Source organism: Aegilops tauschii, chromosome 5, assembly GCF_002575655.3.
Source record: "Aegilops tauschii subsp. strangulata cultivar AL8/78 chromosome 5, Aet v6.0, whole genome shotgun sequence".
Taxonomy (NCBI): Eukaryota; Viridiplantae; Streptophyta; class Magnoliopsida; order Poales; family Poaceae; genus Aegilops; species Aegilops tauschii.
This window is the reverse complement of record NC_053039.3, coordinates 546,229,290-546,256,953: the sequence shown is the minus strand read 5'-3', so window position 1 is coordinate 546,256,953 and position 27,664 is coordinate 546,229,290. Positions and strand designations below refer to the sequence as shown.

The following is a 27,664-nucleotide window of genomic DNA, read 5'->3' as shown; positions in this document are numbered from 1 at the left end:
TACACCCCTTCTAACCCCAACCCTAGCAGATAGTAACCCAGTTCCCGTTGACACAGCACCGTCTCCACCACAGAGCACCCAAACACGAGCAGTTAGTAAGGCAACTGCAGTGCCCAAAGCACGAGGACCACCACTCCGAACCCCAAGTCAACGCTTAAAGCAGAAGAAGAATTGTTCTCAGGTCAGGTTCCGTAGCTATGGTTCATACTACTTTGCTCTTGCATCACTGTATTTACTCATACCAACTAATTTCAAATTTGAAGGATGCAATTGAAACTCCAATGGCGCAACAGGTATGTTTTAAACCTGTTTCTTTAACGTGTTTGCTATTGTAACTTGCTCTATGTTGATTTCGGTTTCAATTGAATAAACAGTTATGTTCTCATGCCATGCACATTACAAGTGTTGTTATTGCTGTGTAGTTTCCCACACTTATATTCTGTCTATGCTGCTTTCTCTTAAATAGATATGATTTGAACTGTATCTATCTTGATTTGGCAACATAAACTAGAATGATATAGACCATACAGTGACCATACTAGATAGATATATGTTTGTTTCATGCTGTTATCTTGTCCACCTTACTACTGAACTGGTTTACCAAAATGAGTTTCATATACTACATTGTAAACCTGTGATGTGTTTGTTTGTTCTTTAGAACGCAGATAAAATTCTCTAATGAAATTCAGTGATGATGATAATCCTCACAATATGCATCCTAGCCGATGCCTTTATGAGTTTGAAAATTACATTAGAAAGCAAGATCACTTCAATGCAAATGTTATGAAACAATTGAAATACAATTCTGATATGATTGCTCGCTTGACTGACTTGTTATTTAGAATCTCCAATGATGTTAGAGGTTTAGGAAAACATGCTTCTATGGTTCAAACTCAACTAGAATGGGTTGCTAAATCTCAAAGAGAATTGCTTGCTGAAATGAACAACAACATACATGACTTTGATGTTAGAGTAGCAACCAGAGGAGGTAAAATGACTCAGGAACCACTTTATCCTGAGGGACACTAAAAAAGAATTGAGCAGGATTCCCAAAGGAATAACACCAATGCACCTAGTCTATCTAAAAATAAGAAGAAAAAGAAAAATGATAGGACTTTGCATGCCTCTAGTGAACCTGAGACAGAAAAACCTCCTGATAATGATAATGATGTTTCTATTTCTAATGCTGAAACTCAATTTGGTGATGAACATTCACCAAGTGATAATGAAAAAGAACCAGATAATGATGTTGAAATAGAACCAGTTGCTGATCTTGATAACCCACAATCTAAAAATAAAAGATATGATAAAAGCGACTTTGTTGCTAGGAAACATGGTAAGGAAAGAGAGCCCCAGGTTCAAAAACCTATGCCCTTTCCACCTAAATCAACTAAAAAGAAAGATGATGAAGAATTTGAACGCTTTGCTGAAATGCTGAGGCTAGTCTTTTTGCGTACTCGCTTGACTGATATCTTGAAAATGCCTCCTTATGCAAAGTACATGAAAGACATCATCACCAATAAGAGAAAAATACCAGAAACTGAAATCTCCACCATGCTTGCTAATTACTCTTATAAGGGTGGAGTACCTAAAAAACTTGGAGATCCGGGAATACTAGCTATACCTTGCTCCATCAAAAGAAACTATGTGAAAACTGCTTTGTGTGATTTGGGAGCTGGTGTTAGTGTTATGCCTTTCTCTTTATATAAAAGACTTGATTTGAATAAACTCACACCTACTAAAATAGCTTTGCAAATGGCTGACAAATCAACTGCCATACCTATCGGTATTTGTGACGATGTGCCTGTTGTTGTTGCTAATGTTACTATTCTGACTGACTTTGTTATACTTGACATGCCCGAGGACGACAACATGTCAATTATCCTTGGTAGACCCTTCCTGAATACTACAGGGGCTGTTATTGATTGCAATAAAAGCAAAGTCACTTTTCATATTAATGGTAATGAGCATACGGTGCACTTTCCGACGAATCAATTCCAAGTGAATGGTATTAATGTTATTAAAACATCTCCGACAATCACTATTGGAAATTTTCAACTACCTCTACCTAATGTTAAAAAGAAATATGAAATGCTTATTGTTGGGGACATTCATATCCCCGTTGAGGTAACTTAGTGATTTACGAAAGTTCTTCGGTTTCATGCTAATCGAAAGTGGTTGTTAATAAGACTTGATCAACCTTATTAATTGATCATTTTTTAGAGGTATGAAGTTGACGAATTTAGTGAGCACTACCTTCTGTCCCTACCTTTTGTTTTCTGTTTTTATTAGTTAAATAAAATAGAATGTCATGTTTTTTGTCTGTTTTCTGAATTTCCCGTGCAATAAAAAATGGCCCAAAAAAACAAAGTTCTCGGAATGCTCTGAAAATTTAATATGATTTATTCTGAATATTTAAGAATTTTTGGTGCAAATAACATCAGAGGGAGGTGCACCAGGTGCGCACAACCCACGTGGGCGCGCCAGGACCCCCAGGCGCGCCCTGGTGGGTTGTGGTCCCCACGTGGGCCCCCTCACTTATCTCTTCATCCCATATCACCACCTACCTCCAGAAAAAAATCACCATTACTCTCTCTCTCTCTCGTGTTCTTGCTCCCAAACCCGCAGGTTTCGATCTCTTTGCTCGAAGCTCCGTTTCCGAAACTGTTTCTGGGGATTGGTGCTTGGTATGTGACTCCTTCGTTGGTCCAATTAGTTTTTGCTTTAGTGGTTTTTATTTGGAATAATTAGTTACTCTTGGTGCTGCTGAAGATGAGCTTGCATGTTGAATTCTTAGAGTTCTAAGTAGTTTGAATGCTTGCTATGGCCTCTATGCATCCCTATGAGTAGTTGCTTTCAATCTTGTTAACAAATTTTTTGTGGCAGAATTTTTTTTCAGAAAATTGTACGTGAATATGATGAACCTCTTTGGAAGGAGTTCTTCGAGGAGGAGATCCGCATCTTCTAGTAGCAGCTCCACTCGTCGGTCTTATGTTGAACCAAGTGAAAGTTCCATACGAGATGCCGCCACCAAAACATGCTTATGGCCATGCAACGATTATATGGTGCGTGTGGGCATTAAGGAAGAATTTGAGCAATATGTTCACAATGCCGAGCTCGGTCCCTACATTTCAGATAAGTGTAACCAACACCTCGGTCTCACTAAATCATTTACTAAAGAATTTAAATTCCATCCCCGTGAGTCTAGGGTGTCATTTAAATTGTATGAAAATCCATTTACCATATCTTTTGAGAGATTTGGTCACCACTGCAAAATCCCATTCCGGGGTTCGCTTGACGAACCACCAAGGTCTGAATTTGAGATATTCTTGACTAGTCTTCGCTATGGTGAGACTAGGGGAGTGACGCAAGGTAGAATAAAGAGCATCCATTTTCCCTCAATCCAGTACTTTGCATTATTTAATTGAAAATGTATTGTAGGTAAACAAGATTGTAGTACACTTTGTGCTCTAGACTTGAGCCTCATATGCACCGCTCTCACCGGTGACGAAAGTTATAATCTTGGAGCGATTGTTGCACGTAGGTTGCAACACAACGCTGGTAGTGGATATTTTTATGGCGGAATTTATGCCACATGCTTGGCAAGAGAGCTGGGTGTTCCACCCTTGCCCTATGACCCTATTTTACCCACGCAGTACTTAGACTTTGATGCTATGAAACGTCATAAGATCCTTAGAGGTGAACCCCATAATTTGACTTATAAATTGTTGTTTAATAAAAGTTCCGTGGTGGACACATATTTGCATGCACCTGCTCTCTTGATGTTCACAGTAGGGGGAGATATTATGTTCTTGAGAGCGACGCCCGAGCTCATAACGCGGCGGTTGTGGCCGCATGGCAGGCTAAAGCATCCACACCGAGAGCCTCCGTGAGCTATCACTCCGACCATTATGCAGGCTACTGACTGATTACCAAGTTAGGCCAAAAGCCTAAGCTTGGGGGAGTACGTATTTCCACCGACATTACATTCATGTTCACACATTTCATTCCAGTTGTCGGTGTCCACACTTTTTCATTGTATTATCCATGCAAAATTTATTTTCTCGCTTTCTTCTTGTGTGTTTGAAAAACTTTGAGAAAATCCAAAAATATATTTCCTGTTTCTTTTCAGTTTCCTTCCTAGTTTAAACTGTTGTAGTATTAAAAAGAAAACCCAAAAAGATTTCCTTCTTCTTCTTTTGCTTGTTGGGAGCTCTCCCGTGTAAATAGTTTTTCTCGTTTTGTTTTTCTTTCTTTAAATTGCTTTCTTGCAAGAAAAACCAAAAACTCTAAAAATATTTCAGTGTGTTTCTCTGAATTTCTTTTCTTTTTATTGAGTCTTACCGAGGAGAAGACCATGATGAAAATGTTGAGTGGCTCTCATATGCATTATTCTGGATCTAACAAAGAGCCTGTATTACCTTGTCTTCCCCTTTTGAATAAAATGTTTGCAGATTCCAGCTTAGTCCAAGGCACTCTTGCACTATTATTATTTTCATATCGTTCGGTCGTGCAAGTGAAAGGCAATAATGCTGATATTTGATGAACTGGTCGTGGCAGAGAGAAACGGGTATGAACTCGACTTGTTATATTTTTGTAAATATGTTTAATCTAGTATTCATGATTCAGTCTATTATGATCAAACATGTTTGCAGTGACAATTAGAGATTATAGTTTCTCATGCCATGCATAAGTAGCTAGGAGTGGATAATGATTTATCTTGGATGTCAACATTGCATTAAAATGATTGTGATGTAGTATGATGATATGGTATCCTCCTCTGAATGTTCGAGTGGCTTGACTTGGCACATGTTCATGCATGTAGTTGAATCAAAACCAACATAGCCTCTATGATATTTATGTTCATGGTGTTCATATCCTACTCATGCTAGTATCCAATGTTACTTAAGCATAATGCATGTTCATGACCATTGTTGCTCTCTAGCTGGCCGCTTCTCAACCTAATTGCTAGCCTTCGCCTGTACTAAGTGGGAATTCTGCTTGTACATCAAAAATCTGAAACCCAAGTTATTCCAGATGAGTCCACCGTATCTACCTATATGCGGTATTACCCTGCCGTCCTAAGTAAATTTGCATGTGCCACCTCTAAAAACATCAAAAAATATCCTTTTTGTGTTCCTGGATTGTTCATAGAGCAACAGGAGGTAGTCAGTATCTTCCATGCTAAGCGTGTTATTCTCATGATGAGTGTTTATTCACTCGTCATTGCACGAGAGGGGCGGTAATAGGGATTCCCAGTCCCAAATTGCAAAAAGAACTTACAAATAATAAAACAAAAACTCCTACGGAGTAATAACCTTTACTTTATCGCTTGGGAACCGCCGCTAATGTGTTTAGCATGGAAGATACCGATAACTAATGGTCGCGAAGTAAACAAGAAGGGTGCATTTCTCAAAGTTTCATTTACCTCTGTTTTAAAAACTTGAGCTCTGGCACCGCTGCAAATCACTACTTCCCTCTACGAAGGGACTATCTATTTACTTTTATGTTGTGTCATCACCTTCTCTAATAAGCGCCAGGACCTGAGAGCACTGTTGTCATGCTTATGCATTGTGTGTAGCTAATGTTGGGTGCATCATGACTGGATCGTTTCTACCATGAATTACAATGTTTAGTAGCTGCTTGAACTTTGGAGGTGCTCTGCATTTATGTTTTGCGGTCTCAAAAAGGGCTAGCGAGATACCACTATTGTCATATTATGTCATGATTGTTTTGACAACGTGTTGCTGTTTGAGATATCTTATTATTGCTCGCTAGCTGATTATGTCATTGATGTGAGTTAATATAATTTTTAAGAGTTATTGTCAACATGCTTATTTATAATCTTGGCTGAAAACCTGGGTGCTACTTAAGCTTATTTATGCAAACAAGAGCAAAAGAGTTCGTAAAAGTTTTTCTCTTTCACTTTCAGTTTATCAACTGAATTGCTTGGGGACAAGCAAAGGTTTAAGCTTGGGGGAGTTGACATGTCTCCGTCGTATCTACTTTTCCTAACGCTTTTCCTCTTGTTTTGGACTCTAATTTGCATGATTTGAATGAAACTAACCCGGACTGACGTTGTTTTCAGCAGAACTACCATGGTGTTGTTTTTGTGCAGAAATAAAAGTTCTCAAATTGGAACGAAACTTTGCGAGGAATGTTTATACGAATAAAGATAATTTCTGGAGTCAAGAACCACCAGAGGGGGGCACCTGGGTGGGCACAACCCACCAAGGCGCGCCACCCCCTCTAGGCGCGCCCAAGTGGGTTGTCCCCACCTGGTGGCCCCACAGACCCTGAAACCGGCGCTATAACATCCTATTTTTTTAGAAAAAAAATCAGAGAGAAAGAATTATTGCGTTTCACGAGACGGAGCCGCCGCCGCCTCCTGTTCTTCATCGGGAGGCCAGATATGGAGTCCGTTTGGGGCTCCGGAGAGGGGGATCTTCGATCTTCATGATCACCAACCCTTCTCCATCGCCAATTCCATGATGCTCCCCACCAGGAGTGAGTAATTCCTTCGTAGGCTCGCTGGTCGGTGAGGAGTTGGATGAGATTCATCATGTAATCGAGTTAGTTTTGCTAGGACTTGATCCTTAGTATCCATTATGTTCTGATATTGATGTTGCTATGACTTTGCCATGCTTAATGCTTGTCACTTCGGGCCCGGGTGCCATGATTTCAGATCTGAACCGTTTATGTTATCACCATTATATCTATGTTCTAGATCCGATCTTACAAGTTATAGTCACGTACTACGTGTTATGATCCGGCAACCCCGAAGGGACAATAGTCGGGACACTTCCCTGTGATGACCGTAATTTGAGGAGTTCATGTATTCACCGTGTGTTAATGCTTTGTTCCGGTTCTCTATTAAAAGGAGGCCTTAATATCCCTTAGTTTCCATTAGGGCCCCGCTGCCACGGGAGGGTAAGACAAAAGATGTCATGCAAGTTCTTTCCATAAGCACGTATGACTATTTACGGAATACATGCCTACATTATATTTATGAACTGGAGCTAGTGCTGTATCGCCCTAGGTTATGACTGTTACATGATGAATATCTACGATTTTCCTACATATTGATCTTGCTAATTTACTACTGGTTCTGTTACTATTGTCACTGCTACAAAATTATGACTATCACTGTTACCGTTACTGTTGCTTCTACCACTACTATCAAAGCTATCATATTACTATGCTACTGATCACTTTGATGTAGGTAATTAATCTCCAGGTGTGATTGAATTGACAACTCAGTTGCTAATATTTGCAAATATTCTTTGGCTCCCCTTGTGTCCAATCTATAAATTTGGGTTGAATACTCTACCCTCGAAAACTGTTCTGATCCCCTATACTTGTGGGTTATCAACCCCCAAGAGCAAAACCTAGTCGCCGCCTTCAAGAAGGAGCACTCCACTGAGGTGTCGTCGTGCCGACTTTCGCTGGAGCTCAGGGGGAGACGAAAGGGAGAGGAACCACCCCAAAGCCTCCAAGAAGGGGATCGGCGCCAAAGGCGTCGACTTTGGGGGGCCGCCGCGCCAGCTAGGGGTTTCCCCCGGATCCTCGCCCAAACGCCAGATCCGGCTAGCAATCATCAAGATACGGCGTCCGCAGTGGCCGAGGACCCGCGCTAGCATGGAACAGAGCAGATCGGGCGGCACCCAAGTTTCTCCAAGGTGGTCCGGCGGCCAGCGAGGCGCCACCGCATCACCGACGTCCGTGACCACCACGCTGCCCGCGCAGCCGTGGAGGTCTCCCACCAGCACCCGTCGGTGCCGCCCGCCGCCCAGGCCATGCCGTGCGCCACCGACCGGGGCTGCGCGTGAGCGCCAGGAGCCCCTTTGGTAGCGACGGAGGGGAGTGAGAGGGGGGAGAGAGCGAGGCGACGATGCTAGGGTTGCCCCCCGAGTCGCCTCAGAGGAGACGACGCGGGAGGGGGGTTGGGGGGAGGGGAGTTCCTTAAATATTGCATGCTCATAAAAACATGCGTGTATACATGCAATAAAATTGCCACCTTCACTTGAATTCAAGAAGATGAGGGTCATGTTTCTGTAATAATGGAGGGCACCGGCCCCATGCCCGACGAGGAATTGGACAGGATGATGGCCGAGATCACGGATAGCAATGATGAGTAGTTTGTTTCGTTTTTATGTGATCTTTATATTTTGTTTAATGTTCAATCGAGTTTGAATCAAGTTTGATTGACTAGTTTGATCAAATTTGCATCGAATTTGTGTTCATTTTTTTAAGGAGTTAAGTTTAGGGGTTTGGTTAGAAACCGTACTACTCCCTCCGTTCCTAAATATTTGTCTTTTTAGAGATTTCAACAAGTGACTACATACGAAGCAAAATGAGTGAATCTACGCTTGAAAATATGTCCATATACATCCGTATGTTGTAGTCCATTTAAAATGTCTAGAAAGACAAATATTTGAGAACGGAGGGAGTACTTTAGAAGAGCACATATACTCCTGTAAAGGATACTCCGCCGTTTACTCCTCTAAATTTTAGGGCTCTAATTTTACAGGGGATGAGTTAGAGATGCTCTATCACCACTTCTCAGTTCACGCCTAGGTTGAACAGCACCCTTTCTTGGTGTTGCAGGATGAATCGGCAACATTGATAGTGGTTCCTTGAGTCCGAGGCCATGGGCAGGGAGCGCCTTCTTGCTTATGATCTGATGGATGTAGGAAAGAATGGTCTGAAACGCCTTCTCATCAACGTTCAAGGCTTCCGTCTCTGCTAATGCCTGGCCATCTTCCTCTGGTGGTTAAAATGTTGACGATGTTGATGCTTCTTCGTTATGTCATACACCAAAAGCGCTCCCCTGTAGTACGCACTTGTGATTGTACGGTCTATCGATGCCGGAACCGTCCTTGTCGGCGCCGACCCTGCCGGCCTTCGCGGTCTGCTGCTTGTACGAGTACCGGGTGGCGACGAGCACGTAGAAGCCCAGGTTGGCGGCGGAGATGCCGGCCAGCAGCCAGTAGAAGAGGTCCAGCCTGCTCCGGCTCAGGTCCTTGCCGAACCACCCGTCCCGCCGCCCGCCGTGCGAGCTCAGGCGGCTCGCCGCCGCGATCAACTGGCTGCTCAGGAAGCTCCCGGCGCCGATCACGCTCAGGTACAGCCCGATGCCCAGGCTGCGCATCGTCTCCGGCATCTGGTCGTAGAAGTACTCCTGGAGCCCCACCAGCGCGAACCCGTCGCCCACGCCCATCAGCGCGAACTGCGGCACCAGCCAGAACACCGACATGGTGACCTTGGAGTCGAGGCGGCGCCGCTCGACGACGGCTGCCACGGCCATGGCCAACACGGCGAACGCCATGCCCACTCCGATGCGTCTGAGGACGCTGATCCCGCGCTCGGCGCCCGTCCCGCGGCGCAGGCACGGCTCGAGCACCTTGTCGACGAGCGCCACGGTGGCGATCATGGCAACCGCGGCGAGCGCGAAGACGGACGCCGGCGGGAGCACGAAGTGTGGGCCGAGGTGGCGGTCCATGGCCATGCCCTGCTTGATGAAGAAGGTGGACACCTGCGCCGCCGCCATGCCGAACGGGAGCGTGGCCACCCAGATGGGCACCATCGACACCACCAGCTTCGTCTCCTCCACCTGCGTCACCGTCGCCAGACGCCACGCCCCGCTCCAGACCTCGCCACCATGCTCAAAGATTGCCGCCTTGTCGAGACACCGGAGCTGGTCGGTGTGGCAGAGCAGCCTCTTCTTGCCGTCGTCCTCCTCGTACAGCTCGCCGGCGTCGGCTGGCAGCTGAAGGCGCCGCTTCATGACCGCAGCCACAGCAACCCGCAGCAGAGGCGTGAGGGGGCTGCCCTGCGGCACCCTGTACCGGTAGGTCCGCCACCCCGCGAGGTAGACGACGAGGGAGCAGCCCATGACGGCGGCGAGGAGCACGGTGGCGGCGCCCCATCCGACCCGCTCCTGGATGTAGACGACGACGGTGACCCCAAGCAGCACCCCCGAGCAGAGCGCGCAGTTCCACCAGTTGAAGTAGGACATCTTCTGAAGCCGCTCGCCGGCGTGGCCGTCGTCGAACTGGTCAGCGCCGAAGCTCTCGAGCGCCGGCTTGTGGCCGCCGGTGCCGACGGACACGAGGTAGATCCCGACGAAGAAGAGCGTCTCGTGAACCCGCGGCACAGAGACACCGCCAGGCCTCAGTCCCGGCGCCAGCTGCGCCACCGCGAGCAGGACGAGGCCGAGGAGGTATACGACGGTGGAGAGGAGCACGGTGCGGAAGCGGCCGAGGTAGGCGTCGGCGAGGAAGCCGCCGAGGAGCGGCATGAGGGTGGTGACGCTCATCCAGTATTGGGAGTTCACGGCGGCGACCTTCATGTCCTGGTGCAGCACCTTGGTGAGGTAGATCATGAGGCTCGTGGCGATGCCGAAGTAGCTCAGCCGCTCGCTGAACTCGATCACTGCCAAATCCATACAACAAGAACTGCCATCAACCAAACGAACAGAGACAGAGACAAAGACAAAGACAAAGACAGAGAGATCTGGCAGGCAGTTTGAGGAGGGAGCTTACGGATGATGAACATGGCGGCCCTCCATGAGCCGGTGGCGGCGCGGAGGGGCGGGCGGCCGCGGTGGTCGACGGAGGAGTCGTCCACCCATTTGTCCCACTCCCCATCATCGGCGCCGACGCCATGGCCGCCGCCGCTTAAACCCTGCTGCTTCCTCATCACCGAGTCAACAACCTCTCTCCAAAGTCCAAACTAAGCAAAAGGACTCGCTCTACTGCGCTTTTGGACGTAGCAGATTGATCGGTGGTTCTTGGTGTGAGGCTGGGAGGAAAAGAGGTCGAGTTATATAGCCGCGCGGGTGGGACATGGACGGAGTGGGGGAGGCAGGGGATGTTGGGGGAAGAAAGGCCACGTCCCTCTCCGCGTGTGTGTGTGTGTTTGTGTGTGCACGCGTGCGAATCGAATCCACGAAAGGAGGCCCCGTTTTTGTGATTTTTACCAAAGTTCTTGAGGGAATGAACCGATTTGAGGAATTTGTTGGCGATTTTTTTTTGTTTATTTTCAGAAGTGTGTCAAAACTCACACTCACATCACACCTAGAGAGTGGGGGAGATGGGGCGAAAGACAAATCATCAGTGTTTGGGGCAGCCAAATGTAAAAAAAAAAAACTAATCTAAGCCTCTCTAAAAAAAATTCTTCAGAAATTGGTCCAAGGCTGGGGGGCAGCGGCACCCCTTGGCCTCAACATAGCTCTGCCACTGACCTAGAGGTCTAAATTAATGCAGCATATCTAGTGTAGATACAGCTTGTTTGATATAGCTTGTACTATCTTAATTAGCCTGTATCTTAATGTAGATATTACTTCTTTAATAGCCTACGTGCAGTATGATATGCATTAAATATGCATCCACATACAACTTTCTTTTATATGAAACCATGGTATTTGTTGATGCCAAATACAACAAAGTTTTTAAGGCTATAGTTTCTAAAAACACACAAAATATATATTCTACAATAACTTTAAATATACTTAGTTGCCAAATGCGACCTTAAGGAAACTCTAGCAGAGTCGTCGTATGGGCAGCCGTCATAATGCATATAGAGCGCGCTCCATATGCACTTGGCGGTTGCCATGGCAATGCACAAACTCTCCTTTAGTGTGTGTTTATGAGAGTAAAATCATCACTTCCTTTGTTTAGTGCTTAGACTCATGTCTAGATTAATATAATAACTTGCTTTCCTCATTAAATAAGGTGTAACATCAAAAACAATTCTTAGGAGTAGTAGTTAGGTAGTCAAAGCAAACCGGTAGTGAGTTATTATGTATATGAAAAAACAACAAAATCTTAAATGAGTATAGCACAATTTTAGATACTATTCATATATAATCATGTGGGTGTTAATTTGAACAATTTATATATGAAAAATGGTAAGATTATGCAGTAAGCATGGTGCTCCATCTACCGAGTAAATGAGCAGTGTACAGTTTTTAGACAACTACTAAGATTTAAAATCTCAAGTCGTGTGTTGATTTAACCAGGTCAGATGACTGTAAAAAATTTGTATCTATGAAATGAGTTAATTCTATTTTTCCCCTATAATTTGATTTCTTTACACTAAAATTTTCATCTGGCTTACCTTATTTATCAAAAATGCATGGTACTATCCTTATAATTTTGTGAGAGCATTGGTCCCTGTCATGAGGTTAGCGTGGCAAATTCTTCACAAACCTAAGCAATTCTTACACCTTATGAAATATAAATTATTTATTTATATATATATATATTAATAATTAAGGTTAGGGTATATACGGTGGTTGATAAGACAATTATATCTTTAAGACTTTCAGATAATTTAGAGATGACAATAATTATGTGGTGAGATTATTATGTTGAGAGATCATCTCTTAATTAAGGGCCATATACAGTGGTTGATAAGACGGTCTTATCTTAATCCTGACATGGATTTAAGATATGGCAATAAAAATACATGTACAACTTGATATCTTTTAGTCTTATCTTTAGTAACTAGATATACGTAAACTTTCGGGAAAAGCTAGATATACGTAAATATGTGGTGAGAAATATTCCGCGAAGAGATCGTCTCTTAATTAAGAAAATGCAAGTCTTGTATTCTGATTTCTCTCTCCTCACCCCAGTATTTTTCCTACCCGACACAGGTAAGATAGCATCATTTTTGTGTGGGTGGCACCATTATGCATGCCCTAAGAGAAGGCAAGCCTTCTTTTTTGTATTTTCTGTCCTCTACCTCAGCGTCTATCCCACGTGACACTAATAAAATAGCATAACTGTACACGGCCTTAGAAATTTTTAACTGCGCAGTTTCTAGAAGGCCGTGTACATCCGAAAGAGCTGACCCTGGATCCGTCCTTGGGCTTCAACCAAATTTGGATCAAACGGCGATGATGGAGCATCACTCACTCATGCTTGCCACCAAAGTCGTTGCTGACTTGTGCATGTGACGGCAGTACGTAGTTGGAGCGGAAACGTATATATGCATTCACTGCACTCACCAGCAACGCAGTACGCCAGCCATCGTCGTATGCAGAGATGACCCTCCACGGCCGGCACATGCGTGAACACATTGCCTCTCGCACGGCCCATCTCAAACACATTTCTCTCTCTAAAAAAAATCTCTTTTTCTATTAATTTTTTGCGGGAAATTCTAATTTATTTATCGGATGTCCCTCTGACTTTGCGCGGCGCGGCGAATTAAGCACGTGTTTCATGCCTGCATGCATTGCGTTCGTCCGGCAGGTCCACGTGGTCCCTCACGATCGATATGATCCAAAGTCTTTGAGTGCCATCAGCGACGGACGTAGACGGTGCGTCCTCTTGTAAATGCCACGCTCCACTAGGCCTGAGACGGAGATGGAGATGATGCAACGCGATGTGATAGAGAGCTGCATCTGCATCCATGCGTATGATGCAGTTCAGATTATATATATATATATATATATATATATATATGTATATATATATATATATATATGGCTGGAAGATGTGTACACACATACATCCGGCGGTTCATGCTTTGATTTGGTGCTCTAGCTGGAAGATCGATCCACAGTACGAATGCATGTGGCGTGCAATGCATTATGGCGATAATTACGGTCTGCTAAATTGGCAGCTATTATGCGTTAGTCGTTGGCTAACTAGTTTTTTTTATGTCCCAAAAAAACTACTCCCTCCGTAAACAAATATAAAACCGTTTAGATCACTTTCTAAACGCTCTTATATTTCTTTATGAAGGGAGTAGTTCTTTTTATGCATCCTCGTACTTACGTTTAATACTAAATCAGCGATAATTAATTTAAATCGGAGGGAGTAGTATATTGCGCTCACGATTCGCTGACTTGGGTCACTTTGAAGGCAGCACGCCACACTAGCCTGACTTTGACCACTCTAGTCCGCCGGATCTAAAAGGAACCATCCCGATCTCTTGCTACATTAATGATTAGGCGGAGTATGAGTATCGTTGAAACATTGTGTGAATTGCACTCTAGCTAGTGACTTTGCTTCTTGAAGTAATTAGCCAAGATGCGCCAAGTATATGTATAGTGTGTACGTACTTTCAACACAACACAAGTAAACAACCTTTTGTTGCATCATGGTTGGTGAGCTAGCCATCCTAGCTAGGCCCGACCTCGGATCTGCCATGTTAACTCCGTGGGTGGGAATAGTTTCTCCCACATGTTCATTTCCTTCGAAACTACTGTAAAAGAAGACCGGTGCCGGTCTTGTGGTTGGGGTTTCTCTTACTTTTTGGCTTACAAAACTTTGTTCTGGCCGCGCATCCAATTAACCAAAATAGAAATAAGACGAGACTGATCCAAGCATGCGACAGCTAGACTTTTTTAGCCAACTTCTGCTTTGAAAAAGCTACTCCCTCCGTAAATTAATATAAGATCGTTTAGATTACTATTTTAGTGATCTAAACACTCTTATATTAGTTTACAGAGGGAGTAGAAGCCAACCAAAGGGATAAATTTTTGAAGCAGCTTTTGACAATCTGTAGCTTTTACATAGTGTAAATTTCGCAGCTGGGGTACCCCCAACTTCTCAGCTTCTAAACCAACCGTTTTTAGCTGTCCCCTTACAGTTGAGAAGTATTTACCCACCAATGCCACTGGCAAGTCATACCGCTTCGATCTTTTCTTTCCTCTAGCACGAAAGGAACGAGTTGCTTGCACTCGCGCACGAGCGACAAAAAAAGGAAAGGACGGGAGCTGCCGCCGCCTCCCACGCACGGCTAGGGTTTGGCCGCCACCGGTCGCCGCCCACTGCCACCGCCCACCGCCCACCACCCGGCGACCCTCCTATCTCCTTCCTCCCTCCTCCCTCCTCCCACATCCCTACTTCCTTCCTCTTCCTCCCCCGCTCGCGGCGGCGCCGGAGCACTGTTCCTCCGGTCTCCTCCTCCCGTCGCTTCTTCCTCCCACTCCTCCCCCCTCCCTTGCTCACGGTGGCCCTGATCCACCGGCGCCGGCGCACCGGCCCTCTGGTCTTCTACTCCCTTCCCTCCTCCTTCCATCCCTCCTCCTCATCCATCATCCCCATCTATCGTTCCCTCTTCATTATTCATTTTCTGTTTTTTGTGATGTAATGATTAATAGCACAGATTGGATATGGTGAGTACATTTTCGTTAGTGGTTGCTGTATATTGCTGCTATCAGTGCATTTTCAAGTATATGTGTGCGTGGATTGTGCTTTATACACTAGTAGAAAAAGGGTCAAATGTGAAGCACATTAGTGCCGGTTTGATTTTGAGCCGGCACTAATGTGTCCATTAGTGCCGGTTCCAACGGCTAGGCGGGCGGAGATCATTAGTACCGGTTCGTGAGCAACCTTTAGTACCGGTTCGTGTCACGAACCGATACTAATGAGGCTGCGTCAGGCTGTGGTCAGGCTGGGGCCCCACGGGCACCTTTAGTACCGGTTCGTGCCATGAACCGGTACTATAGTTTCTTAGTAAGCTGTTTTTTAGTCCCACCTCGCGAAGAGAGAGGCACTAGGAGCGGTTTATAAGCCCTGAGTGCAGAGACGATGAAGGAGAGGCGCAATGCTCATCTGCACGTTGCTTAGCTTTAAGCCTTGAGAAATAGTGTAGACTGCACGGAGCTATGTGCAGTGCAGTTTGCACTATTCCAAAAGGCTTGAAGCTAATTAACGAGCATTGTGCCTCTTTTTTATCTTTAATAACTTATTACAACTCCGGACTTCTTGTGTTACGGCAAAAACTGGACGCACTTCGTGTACAAACTGGACAATCTCTTTCGGAGTATCAAGGTTTCGAACGAGAACTCATCTGTTACACTGGCACTTCATTTTTTAAACTTATTACAACTTCAGACTTTTTTTGCGTTCCGTACGCACCATTCAAAGCGACATCCTCAATTTTCAACACTTTCTGACATCATTTGCTATTTTTTAGTCATTTACCGATTTGTTTAGAGCTAAATGACCGTGAAATTGAAAATCACTACAAAATGAACTCTGAAAATGTCGAAACTTGGCATGGTATCATCATTTCACCCACATAGTATGTGCAAAAGAGTAGAGAGGGTTACGGCAAAAACTGGACGCACTTCGTGTACAAACTGGACAATCTCTTTCGGAGTATTAGGGTTTCGGACGAGAACTCATCTGTTACGCTGGCACTTCATTTTTTTAATCTTATTACAACTCTAGACTTTTTTGCGTTCCGTACGCACCATTCAAAGTGACGTCATCAATTTTCAACACTTTCTGACATCATTTGCTATTTTTCAGTCATTTACCGATTTGTTTAAAGAGCTAAATGACCGTAAAATTGAAAATCACTACAAAATAAACTCTGAAAATGTCGAAACTTGGCATGGTATCATCATTTCACCCACATAGCATGTGCAAAAGAGTAGAGAGGATTACGGCAAAAACTGGACGCACTTCGTGTATAAACTGGACAATCTCTTTCGAAGTATCAGGGTTTCTGACGAGAACTCATCTGTTACATGGGCACTTCATTTTTTAAACTTATTACAACTCCGGAATTTTTTGCGTTTCGTACACACCATTCAAAGCGACGTCATCAATTTTCAAAACTTTCTGACATCATTTGCTATTTTTTAGTCATTTACCGATTTGTTTAGAGAGCTGAATGACCGTGAAATTGAAAATCACTACAAAATGAACTCTGAAAATGTCGAAACTTGGCATGGTATCATCATTTCACCCACATAGCATGTGCAAAAAAGTAGAGAGGGTTACGGCAAAAACTGGACGCACTTCGTGTACAAACTGGACAATCTCTTTCGGAGTATCAGGGTTTCGGACGAGAACTCATCTGTTACACTGGCACTTCATTTTTTTAAACTTATTACAACTCCAGACTTTTTTGCGTTCCGTACGCACCATTCAAAGCGGCGTCATGAATTTTCAACACTTTCTGACATCATTTGCTATTTTTCAGTCATTTACCGATTTGTTTAAAGAGCTAAATGACCGTGAAATCGAAAATCACTACAAAATGAACTCTGAAAATGTCGAAACTTGGCATGGTATCATCATTTCACCCACATACCATGTGCAAAAGAGTAGAGAGGGTTACGGCAAAAACTGGACGCACTTTGTGTACAAACTGGACAATCTCTTTTGAAGTATCAGGGTTTCTGACGAGAACTCATCTGTTACATGGGCACTTCATTTTTTTAAACTTATTACAACTCCAGACTTTTTTGCGTTCCGTACACACCATTCAAAGCGACGTCGTCAATTTTAAAAACTTTTTGACATCATTTGCTACTTTTTAGTCATTTACCGATTTGTTTAGAGAGCTAAATGACCGTGAAATTGAAAATGACTACAAAATGAACTCTGAAAATGTCGAAACTTGGCATGGTATCATCATTTCACCCACATAGCATGTGCAAAAGAGTAGAGAGGGTTACGGCAAAAACTGGACGCATTTCGTGTACAAACTGGACAATCTTTTTCGGAGTATCAGGGTTTCGGACGAGAACTCATCTGTTACACTGGCACTTCATTTTTTAAACTAATTACAACTCCAGACTTTTTTTGCGTTCCGTACGCACCATTCAAAGCGACGTCATCAATTTTCAACACTTTCTGACAACATTTGCTATTTTTCAGTCATTTACCGATTTGGGCAAAAGAAAAAAACTATATAAAAAACTAATCAAAAATAAATAGAAGAAAATAAAAAAAGCAGAAAAGAAAAAACTATATAAAAAACTACTCAGAAATAAATAGAAGAAAATAAATAAAGAAGAAAAGAAAAAACTATATAAAAAAATTTGCAACACTTTCTGACAGCATTTGCTATTTTTTAGTCATTTACCGATTTGGGGAAAAGAAAAAAACTATATAAGAACTAATCAGAAATAAATAGAAGAAAATAAAAAAAGCAGAAATGAAAAAACTATATAAAAAACTACTCAGAAATAAATAGAAGAAAAGAAAAAAACTATATAAAAAATTATTGGGGCGCTGCCCAGTGGGCCTGCTAGACCACGGGCGTGGAAATTCAGGCCCACAAGGGCCAGCAGGCTCACAGGGCAGCGCGCCATAGTTAGGCCCAGAAGCCTGCTTTACAAGGGAGTTCAAAGTAGCAGCCGCGGCTGGGTTTATAAACCAGTGCGGCTGCCCTTCGCCCGGCGAGGTGGGACTAAACTTTCTACACTGCGGGGTGGCAGCGCACCCCCTTTAGTACCGGTTGGTAGCCCAACCCGGTACTAAAGGTGGGTCTTTAGTACCGGTTGGAGCCACCAACCGGTACTAAAGGCCTACTCTTCCCGCCTCTTGGCCTGGCCAAAATAGGCCTTTAGTACCGGTTGGTGGATCAAACGGTACTAATGGTCACCGCTATATAAGCACCACTTACGAATATTTTCAGTTCGTTTCAGTTTGTTCTTCGCCCCCGTCGCCGCCCCTGTCGCGCCCCAGCCCGTCCCTGTCGCCGTCGTCGTCGCCGCCCCCGTCGCCGCCCCAGCCGGCCCCGTCGTCGCGCAACCCGCCGCGCCGTCGCCCCCGGCCCGCCGCCCGTCGCGCCGTCCCCGCTGCCCGTACGCCGCCGCCCCGCTCTTACACACACACAAACACACATACACACACATACACACACAGAGACACACACAGAGACACACTTTTTTACTTATTTTCTGTTTTTTGTTGTTTAGATTAATGCATGTCAAATTTTCTGTTGAATTAATATAATTAGTTTATTTTTAGTAAATGCTTAGCTGAACTAGTTGAATTAATAGAACTAGTTTATTTTTAGTAAGAAAATTTAGGTATATGAGATTTGATGATCTAATTAAAATATTACTATATATAGCTACTTTATATATTTTAGTAAGAAAATTAATATAACTAGTTCATTTTTAGTAAATTCTTAGTTGAATTTGTTGAATTAATAGAACTAGTTTATTTTTAGTAAGAAAATTTAGGTATTTGAGATTTGATGATCTAATTAAAATATTACTATATATATATAACTAGCTACTTTATTTTAGTAAGAAAATTAATAGAACTAGTTTATTTTTAGTAAATGCTTAGTTGAATTAGTTGAATTAATAGAACTAGTTGAATTGATAGAACTAGTTGAATTAATAGAAGTAGTTGAATTAGTTGAATTAATAGAACTAGTAAGTGTTTAATGTTTCACCTATATGAACATAGGAAATGTCGTCTGACGACGAAAAAGATTTCATTAAGTGCGAATACTGTGAAGACCAGCGCGGCCTGTGCGACAGAAATTTCCTTGTTTATGATAGTCGCTTCAGCATCAAGCTGGATGAGACCTTCGAAGTGGATACAGTAAGTCACAACGGCAAGTCTTTTTTCGTAATTAAGCATGACTTATGCTTCATTTGCTTCAACTTATAATTTTTAATTTTCACTATTGTACTAGCGCATCCCCTGCCATGCAAGAATTTTTGTCTTGGATAAGATAGGTTTCAGTGCTATGGAAACTATGGAGGTAAAGATTGTTTACCTGAAGACCGAGCATGGTTATACTTTCAACGTCAAATTATACAATGCAGACACATACACCTATTTTGAATGCAAAACTTGGCAAGCACTATGCAAGACTTATGCATTTGACCCTGATATGGTTATCACCTTTGATATTCGTCCGGAAGATGATATTGAAGGTAATAGAGACATCTGGGTCGATGTGCAGACGCCTCCAGTTCTACCATTATGTGAGTTTCTCAACCATATTTATGTCTTCGATATTGTTTATTCAAAAATAGTTGACAAGTAATTTCTATTGACAGCTTATTTTGATTCAAGCAAACATGTTCGGCGCTTGGTAGACAGGACCATCCATTGTCCCGGGGCTGAACTAAACTGCGAGGAGATAAGTCATTATGTTTCATGGCTTGAGGATCTTGATGCTGTCAAGAGAAATCATTTTCCTAAATTTGAAAATCTTAGTACTCAAAACGTGCGACCAATAGTGATCGTATTGAACTACGGTCACATGTATTTAGGAAAGATGGTAAGATTTTTACTATTAGTCCTCAGTGCATCTTTTGCATACATTATTTTTCAAGCTAAACTTTCATTGCTAAGTATATTAATTACTATATGATGTTCTTCAACAGGGACTCCCGATGACAGTTGTGCCTCAGTGGATCGAGACTAAAGGTCGCATGTCAATTGTTAGCTTACGGCCAAGATATCCTACAGTGCACATGAGTGCATTCAGGATTTCTGAAAGCGTTGAATGCTTAATAGTGAAAGATTGGAGCAAAATTGTTAACGATCACAGAGAAGTACTAGGGGGCAGCAATCAGAAGCGCAGCCCACGATTAGGAGACAGGTTCATCTGCATGCTCCAATATGATGAATCAGGAGAGCTATACATGTTCTATGCTATTTTACCTGAGAGAGAGTAGCAGGAGTGATTTAGCTAGTTATCATGCTCTTAGTACTTGTTGTCCTCTCATGCGTGACCGTGTTCTTCGTCCTGAACTTAATCTCAAAGAGTGATATGCTTTTGTGGTGTTATGAACGCTTATAATATCATGACCATGTTAAACTCGATGATATCTTTGCTAGCTAGTATATACTGTTGTTGGTGATGATATGATGCAAGAGTTTTTATATTAATATGATGATGATGATGATGAGTTATTATATCATTTATGAAAGAAACCGCATATTAGTTTCAACTGGATGGATCCTAGCTAAGTGATCAAGTACATGCCATATCCATATTACTTAGATCACTAATATGGATATGGCATATACTTGATCACTTAGCTAGGATCCACATGCATCCAGTCGAAACTAATCTGCGGTACTTTCACCTAATGATTTAACAACTCATTATAATGTAAAACAATCACTAAATTAAATTGAAAACACAAAACTAAAGGAAAAATAAAAATTAAAACCAAAACACACCCAAACATTTAGTACCGGTTGGTGTTACCAACCGGTACTAATGTCCTACACGCACTCGGGCCTGGCTCGTGCCACGTGGTGGCACGTTAGCGTCGGTTCGTGCCAAACCGGTACTAAAGGGGGGGACCTTTAGTCCCCACTCTTTAGTGCCGGTTGCAGAACCGGCACTAAAGGCCCTTACGAACCGGTGATAAAACTCCATTTTCTACTAGTGATATGTGTATGTGGTAATGCTTCTACGCCCAAATGATTGGAATATCTTGTTGAATTTGTGATTGGATGTCATCCCATGCTATTATGCTCTTGCAAATTCTATGTGGTTTCTTTTTTTTTAAACACAATTCTATGTTGTTTCATTGCCTAACAATGTACAGATCACTGTTTTCCTAAACAACTGGATCCAGATTTTCTATATTGTCTTCGGCTCAATTGGATCAAGTTAATTTTTTGTATATATAGTATAAAGCAACATCTAAAAGATGATTTTTTTTCCCTTATCAAAACAGCCATTTATTTGTCAATTAACTTACAAATAAGTGTTTTACGGTCAATCAGAAGTTGGTTGCAAATTCAACCATATGTATTTTGTATGATGCATGTGTTCCGTAATAATAGTCGTCGAGTTACGTATGCGTTAACTATGAATCACCTGCATTGTCATAAATTTTCTTTGCAAAATGATCGTTCAATTACCTACAAATGTACACATCACGGCTTTATGGTCAATTAGCATATAAACATATTCACTCAGGCCCCAATGGGCATTACAGACAATTCACAGCCAAATCGACAGTTTCACAGTTGTTTTAACCAAACAGCTTCCAGCTTTTTCACAGCAGTTTTTTCATAGCAGCTTTTCCACAGCAGCTTTTTCAGAATCTGCAGCTCAACCAAACACAGCCTAAGTCTTGTAGTTTCTATGTACCTTGGTATTTGTGCATTCTTGTAGTTTCTATGTGTCTTGGTATTGCGCAAGCCTTTCTACAAGAGCAAATCATGAAAAATATGGACACGTGGATATATCATGCAGAATCTCGTGTTACATTCTTCATAGGTTCCTCTTGGACCTTTCGATTTTGGATTTGGGTAGAAGGGGATATTCATGGCTGGCGGTGGTTTCTTTCATCGCCCCGATCAAGGGCCTCAGTTTAACATTGGGCGGGAGCCTTCTGTCTACAAATCTTCATACCGGTCTATTCTTTCTTAGCTAAACGAGTGGAAGATCAATCTTGGAAAATGGATCGGAATTAGACTGAAATGTACTAAAACAAGCTAAACTACTGGACACCCTAAATTTGACGTGCTTGATTCCATTTTCCTAAAACTTGTCGTTTTACGTTTATATGGAGTCAAACCTAAGAATTTTCTCTACCATACCTCTAACCTTTTCTGTTTGTTCAAAAACGTGTGAATTTATCTAAATATAATTTCATCAACTTTACCAGCGGTCAAGTCACATGGAAACCGTGTGACGCCCCTAAAGACGACATCTTTCGAGCACTGAAGAGAGCATGATGTCCGTGTCAAATCATATTACATAAGCTGGTCAAATCCTAAGTGCACTATATATAATACAAAAGGTCAACCGCGTGGTAGTGCTTAAATTTAAAAACAAGAACCTCAGGAGCAGCCCCAAGTTAGTCTTCTTTTTCTTTTGCTGGAAAGGCACTAGTCTTATTCTAGGAATAGATCTCCTAAGGTAGCCCATATCCGGGGGAAATAATTGTTGGTTTTACTGTTTCGCGACAGGTGCCACCACGACATCGGCACCTGAGCATACTAGTTTGTGGATGTCATTGATCTGACCAAGAGATGTAATCGATTCTGTAATGTAATGGGGTGATCATTAGTGTAAAGCAATGGTGGCAGGCGATCTTGATCCCATTATTGCGTTCCCAAGAACAGTGGAATCACTGTTTCACAAATTGTGGCCTGAATTTTCACATTTCGGTTTTGCTCAATCGAAGTTTCCGGAGAATTTTTCTCCTATGTGCAAGTCGGCGGTCTAAGTCATCCAATGTCTAGTCTGTATGTATTGAGACTCATACAAGGGTTTTAAAAATCAACAGTAAATCATGCGGCTACCATCATCGACTTAGCCATGAAAAAATATCTAAGAAATATACTTAATAGGGGTAGACACACCCTTTATTTTTTTTAAGCAAGCGGGTCATCTAATTAAGCCGAGTTTCTAAAAAAAGAACCAATTAAGCCGAGAATGACAGGTGAGTGTTTCTTGATGTTTTCTTCTAATATACTTAAAAGGACTATTTGCTTTGGAGGAAATGTACTTTCTCGATGTTACTATTGGTGTCGATTAAAGTGCATAACAGATGGGGTCTACTGATTAATCAAGAATTTAGCATTGGTCAGCGATGACAGTGGAGATATAATGAAGTTAACCAGCCAACCATGCATGCATTGCATGCGATCCGTGTATACTTCCGACAGCATCAAGTTGGAAACAATCGGTGACGCCCTGATGGACCATGGATGAATGGATGGATGGAGGCCACAACTTTAGATCTTGCTTTACGCAGTGGTGCCTCCAACTACCCAAATTTGGCACATGAAAGAAATGGGACGAAATCAAAATCGACATGCCTAATGTAGCTTGTACTCAGCTAGCACCAGCACTTACAATTTTCTTTCAAAATAATATCAGCACTTACAGTTAGTGGGTGATAATGGCTCAATTCAGGCCTTCACCTGAAAGAAATGGGATGGTTTTCTTTCATTTTTCTGAAACGGAGAAATGGGATGAAAATCGACATGTCTAATGTAGCTTGTACTGAGCTAGCACCAGCACTTGCCGCCACTTGGGATTAGTGGGTGATAAGTTATAGAGTAATGCAGACCTTCGTGCTTCGGGCCGGATGCAAATTATTGCCCACAATACAAATAAAATATAGACTAAAACGCAGTGGAAGCTTTCGAACTTGGTAAGAGGATCCCCTCGTCATCATGTATTGGTTCGACCGGTGTTGCTTTATATATAAAGCTGAGTGAAAACCTGTTTCGAGAGAACATGGTGGGGGCGATATTAGGCCCGCGATATTAGTCTCTCCCCGATCACCACATCTACTCATAAGAACAGTAAATCGAACCGCTATTGCACCTAGCAGGGCTCTCTGACTTGCTGCATATAACCCACCAAGGTTCAAATCATATAGGAAGCCGATGAATGCACACACAAAAAACTCTATTTACAAACAAACAAACATATAGGAAGCCGATGAAAAAACGAAGGATTGACCCGATGCATTGTGGGATCAGGACAAACATATCAGTAGGTGGGGTGTTGCAATCCAGCCAAAGATATTGCATGCGTCGATGCACTCACTCACAACAATCATGACATGTGCGCGCATCGCCATTCCAACATGCGCCGGAACTAGCGTGTAGTGTCACTGTGGCTTGGATACGCGTTTGACCATTGATCAGATAGTGCAGGGCAGTGACAATGACCGTGAGGGCTCGTCACCAACTAAGTCTTTGCCTGGATAAGGAGGTGGATGAAGGTCCACGTGTTGACCGCTTGTTAGCTCTCGGCGTGGCTTAGGTCGATGATCGTACGGTCAGGGGTTGCCGGTCGGGTGATCCAACGGCTCGCCACGATCCTCCCATGATGCCCGGACGAGGATCGCACTATGTACTTGAATGTGTTTATTAGTTACTTATTATTAGTATTAGTACATGCTTATCTGTCTGCAAAGTAATCTGTGAGGTCATGTTCAATGCTACAGCTTCAGGTAGGCCTTGATAGATCCCTCAAGTCAAATCGATGGCACAGCTGGTGGATTTGGATTGGCAACCTATCTCTTGGCATAATCAAACGTGCTCCAAGATCATATACGATGTATGAGTATGATGGGATGGACGATGCGGCGCCACTCGAAATGCAGGGCGGGAACAGCTGGTGCCCATATCGAATTCCACTAGCCCGATCGGTCAGGATCATGCATGCATGCATGACAAAATCATGCTTCTTTTTCTTCACTGGATGAAAAAAAAAATTAATACCATGCGCTATTGATCTTCCAACATGGGTTTAGATCTTCTGATGCTGAAGGCAGAAGATTAATCTTATAATTTACTCAAACTCTCAGTGTTTTCCTTTTCCTTCTCTAGATAAAAAAAACGTACTATGCGCTTTTGCACCCAAAAAAGAAGAAGAAAAGTCGATGCCTAGATGAGCCAAAAACAGAGAGCATGTCCACCACTGCTGCTGCCACCTTTGACATACAGTACTAACTAAGTTGATGAGTTTTGTGCAATACTTATCTTTTCTGTTGTTGTCCAGCAAAACCCATTTTACTTACTTAATTGTAAGTGCAGCTTTCGGTGGTAGTTAGGCCAACAAATGTCTGGACTAGATATAGCTGGATCTTCTGATGCTGGGAGCAGAGGATTAGTGCTAATTGCATATGGATGTGTAAATAATTATGTTGAGGGAATCAGTTCCTTGTGTTTTATGTTGCGTGGCATGAGGTGTGGCTGTGGGTAGCAGGGAATTTCCAGCCACAACTCCATGATGGGGCACAGAATGATTAGCTCCAAGTTCAGTCGCTAATAATATCCCGGTCAACCGCATGGCCCATAAATCAATCTTTTTTTAACCTGCATCTAGCTAGCTAGGGAGGAATTTAAACGCTTGCTAGTACTCAATTACCTTAACTGCTCACTAGATTGCACACTAAATTAGCCACAAGTTTTTTATGTAGCCAGTTTCTGCTCTGATTAGGACAGGCATATAGATTGTGGGATGAACCTTCTTTTCCATGATAGGCAAGGTGGTGCTGCCTACATAGACAGATTAATGGGAATATTTAACAGCCAATTAACAGTTGGTGTACCATATTATTTATCCATGATAGGGGAGGAGAAGCGCATACTGCTTTGGGTATCTTACACTGAATCTGTTCCCCAAAGTGCGCGTGCACTCATCAGGGCAGGGGTAAGCTTCAGCTTTGGTTAATTTACTCCAGTTGTACTTATCTTGTTAATTACTAGTACTAGTTCATAGGGGTGCAGAGGAGAATAAGCCCTTCTTTATTTTCTTGTACTTGCATAAACCCCTTTTGACCATGGAATTGAACCATGGCAGACATCCACTCTGTACTTGCTTAGCCACAGAATGAAGGACACTGGGCATCAAGATAAAGGAGATAGGACATAAAACATACAAAATCTGAATTGAGCCCTACCATCGCGGGAGTTGGAAAATATTAATCGACAACATACGGCCCCCAACGTGCACTTGTCGGCACAACTATGATGTTATTTTCTCATATTATACATCTTTATTTAATGCAATATTTTGCAAGAGTACGGTTTGTACAGCTTTACGACGGTACCAAGAAAGCTAACTTTCTCAAATTCAAAAACACATGATTGATAATCATAAGCAGAGAGCAGATCATGATGGAACATGGAGAGATGTAGCAGTACTAGATCTGGATCGCACAACAGATTTTGCCTGCAAAAAGGAAGGATTTAGATAACAGAAAAGAAAGCTGTAGGCTGTAGCTGCAGACCGGAAGATTCTTGGAACTGAAGGAACAGGATTCGGCAAACGTTGTGTCGACTGATGATGATAAGGATCCTTCTATCAGACTCAGTAGACTCTACAGTTGACAAAGTCATTCTGCCAGCATCTGATCTACCACCCCTACCCATACCGGTCGAAAGGATTTGACTGCCATTTTGCGGCGGTGAAAGAGAACATATTCTGCAAACTAAGGCATAGCCTAGTGGTGGGAAGGGGCTGATGCCTTCCCACCCATCCAGGTTCAAGGCATGGTACTTGCAATTTGGGTTTGTTGCACCAATTATACTGTAAGGGTTCTGTCAAAAAAAAAGAGAACATATTCTCCTTCCAGATGAACAACGGTTCGAGATGGCGAACTTGCCAGATGTTGATGTTTGCTCGAGAGTCTTGTGTGTGAAGGTTCCCGCAAATAATTGTGTTCAAAGTTTGCAGTGGTATCATCAGTCTGATGGCTGATGTCTGAAAGACTGGGCATCTGAACAATCTTTTGCGAACTTTGCGAAAAAAAGCGATGAAACGTCGCGGAATGGATCGGCCGAGCATGAAAAGATGGCATAAAGGCGGGGATGAGTGCACTGAAAGTTCAAAGGAGATTTAAGGTTGAATAGAAGCACGAGCTTTCCGTGGCCTCTGGACCTGTACTGTAATGACAATGCAACGTGGAAACAGATTATGATATATGCTAAAGCAGATGAGCACAGGACCGATTCCATCAGCATACAATCCAGATTACACTACAGAAACCCATGCCATTAGAATGCAGAACAGTGTAGCTCAAGCAACAAGAGAATGCGCGAGCAGGATCATCGTAAAAGGCTGAAAGCCACCAGAGGACCAGGTGAGCTGCTCCTCTGTTTGCAAGATGTTCGGATAGCGCCACAATTCGCATAAGGAACACTACAAGATATAGAAGCATCCCATTGCTGCTGTTCCGGTAATCTGGGGCATCTATATCTTGGAACTGGAGCCTCACATTACACGAAAACGACCAATCCGAATGCAGAACAGTGTAGATCAAGCCACAAGAGAATGTGCAAGCAGGATCGAACAAAACCCATACAAAGAGGAACAGATGAACCATACAAAGAGGAACAGATGAGCTGCTCCACGGTTTGCAAGAACAATGTTTACGACATGTCCTTCGTAGGACAAAGATGTTCGGATGACACCACAATCCGCATAACAAATACAAGAG

At 43.0% G+C, this 27,664-nt stretch overlaps 1 protein-coding gene across 1 annotated transcript; it reads right to left on the bottom strand.

Moving 5' to 3' along the window:
• Nucleotides 1–8,367: 8,367 nt before the first annotated feature.
• LOC109733975 (protein NRT1/ PTR FAMILY 5.6) lies at nt 8,368–10,825 on the bottom strand. The gene is made up of 2 exons (XM_020293187.4): nt 10,545–10,825; nt 8,368–10,434 (listed from the first exon to the last, which is right to left on the bottom strand). Exons 1-2 carry the CDS (start codon nt 10,699–10,701, stop codon nt 8,810–8,812), a joined length of 1,782 nt encoding a protein of 593 aa, XP_020148776.1. The 5' UTR covers nt 10,702–10,825; the 3' UTR covers nt 8,368–8,809.
• Between the last annotated feature and the right edge of the window lie 16,839 nt (nt 10,826–27,664).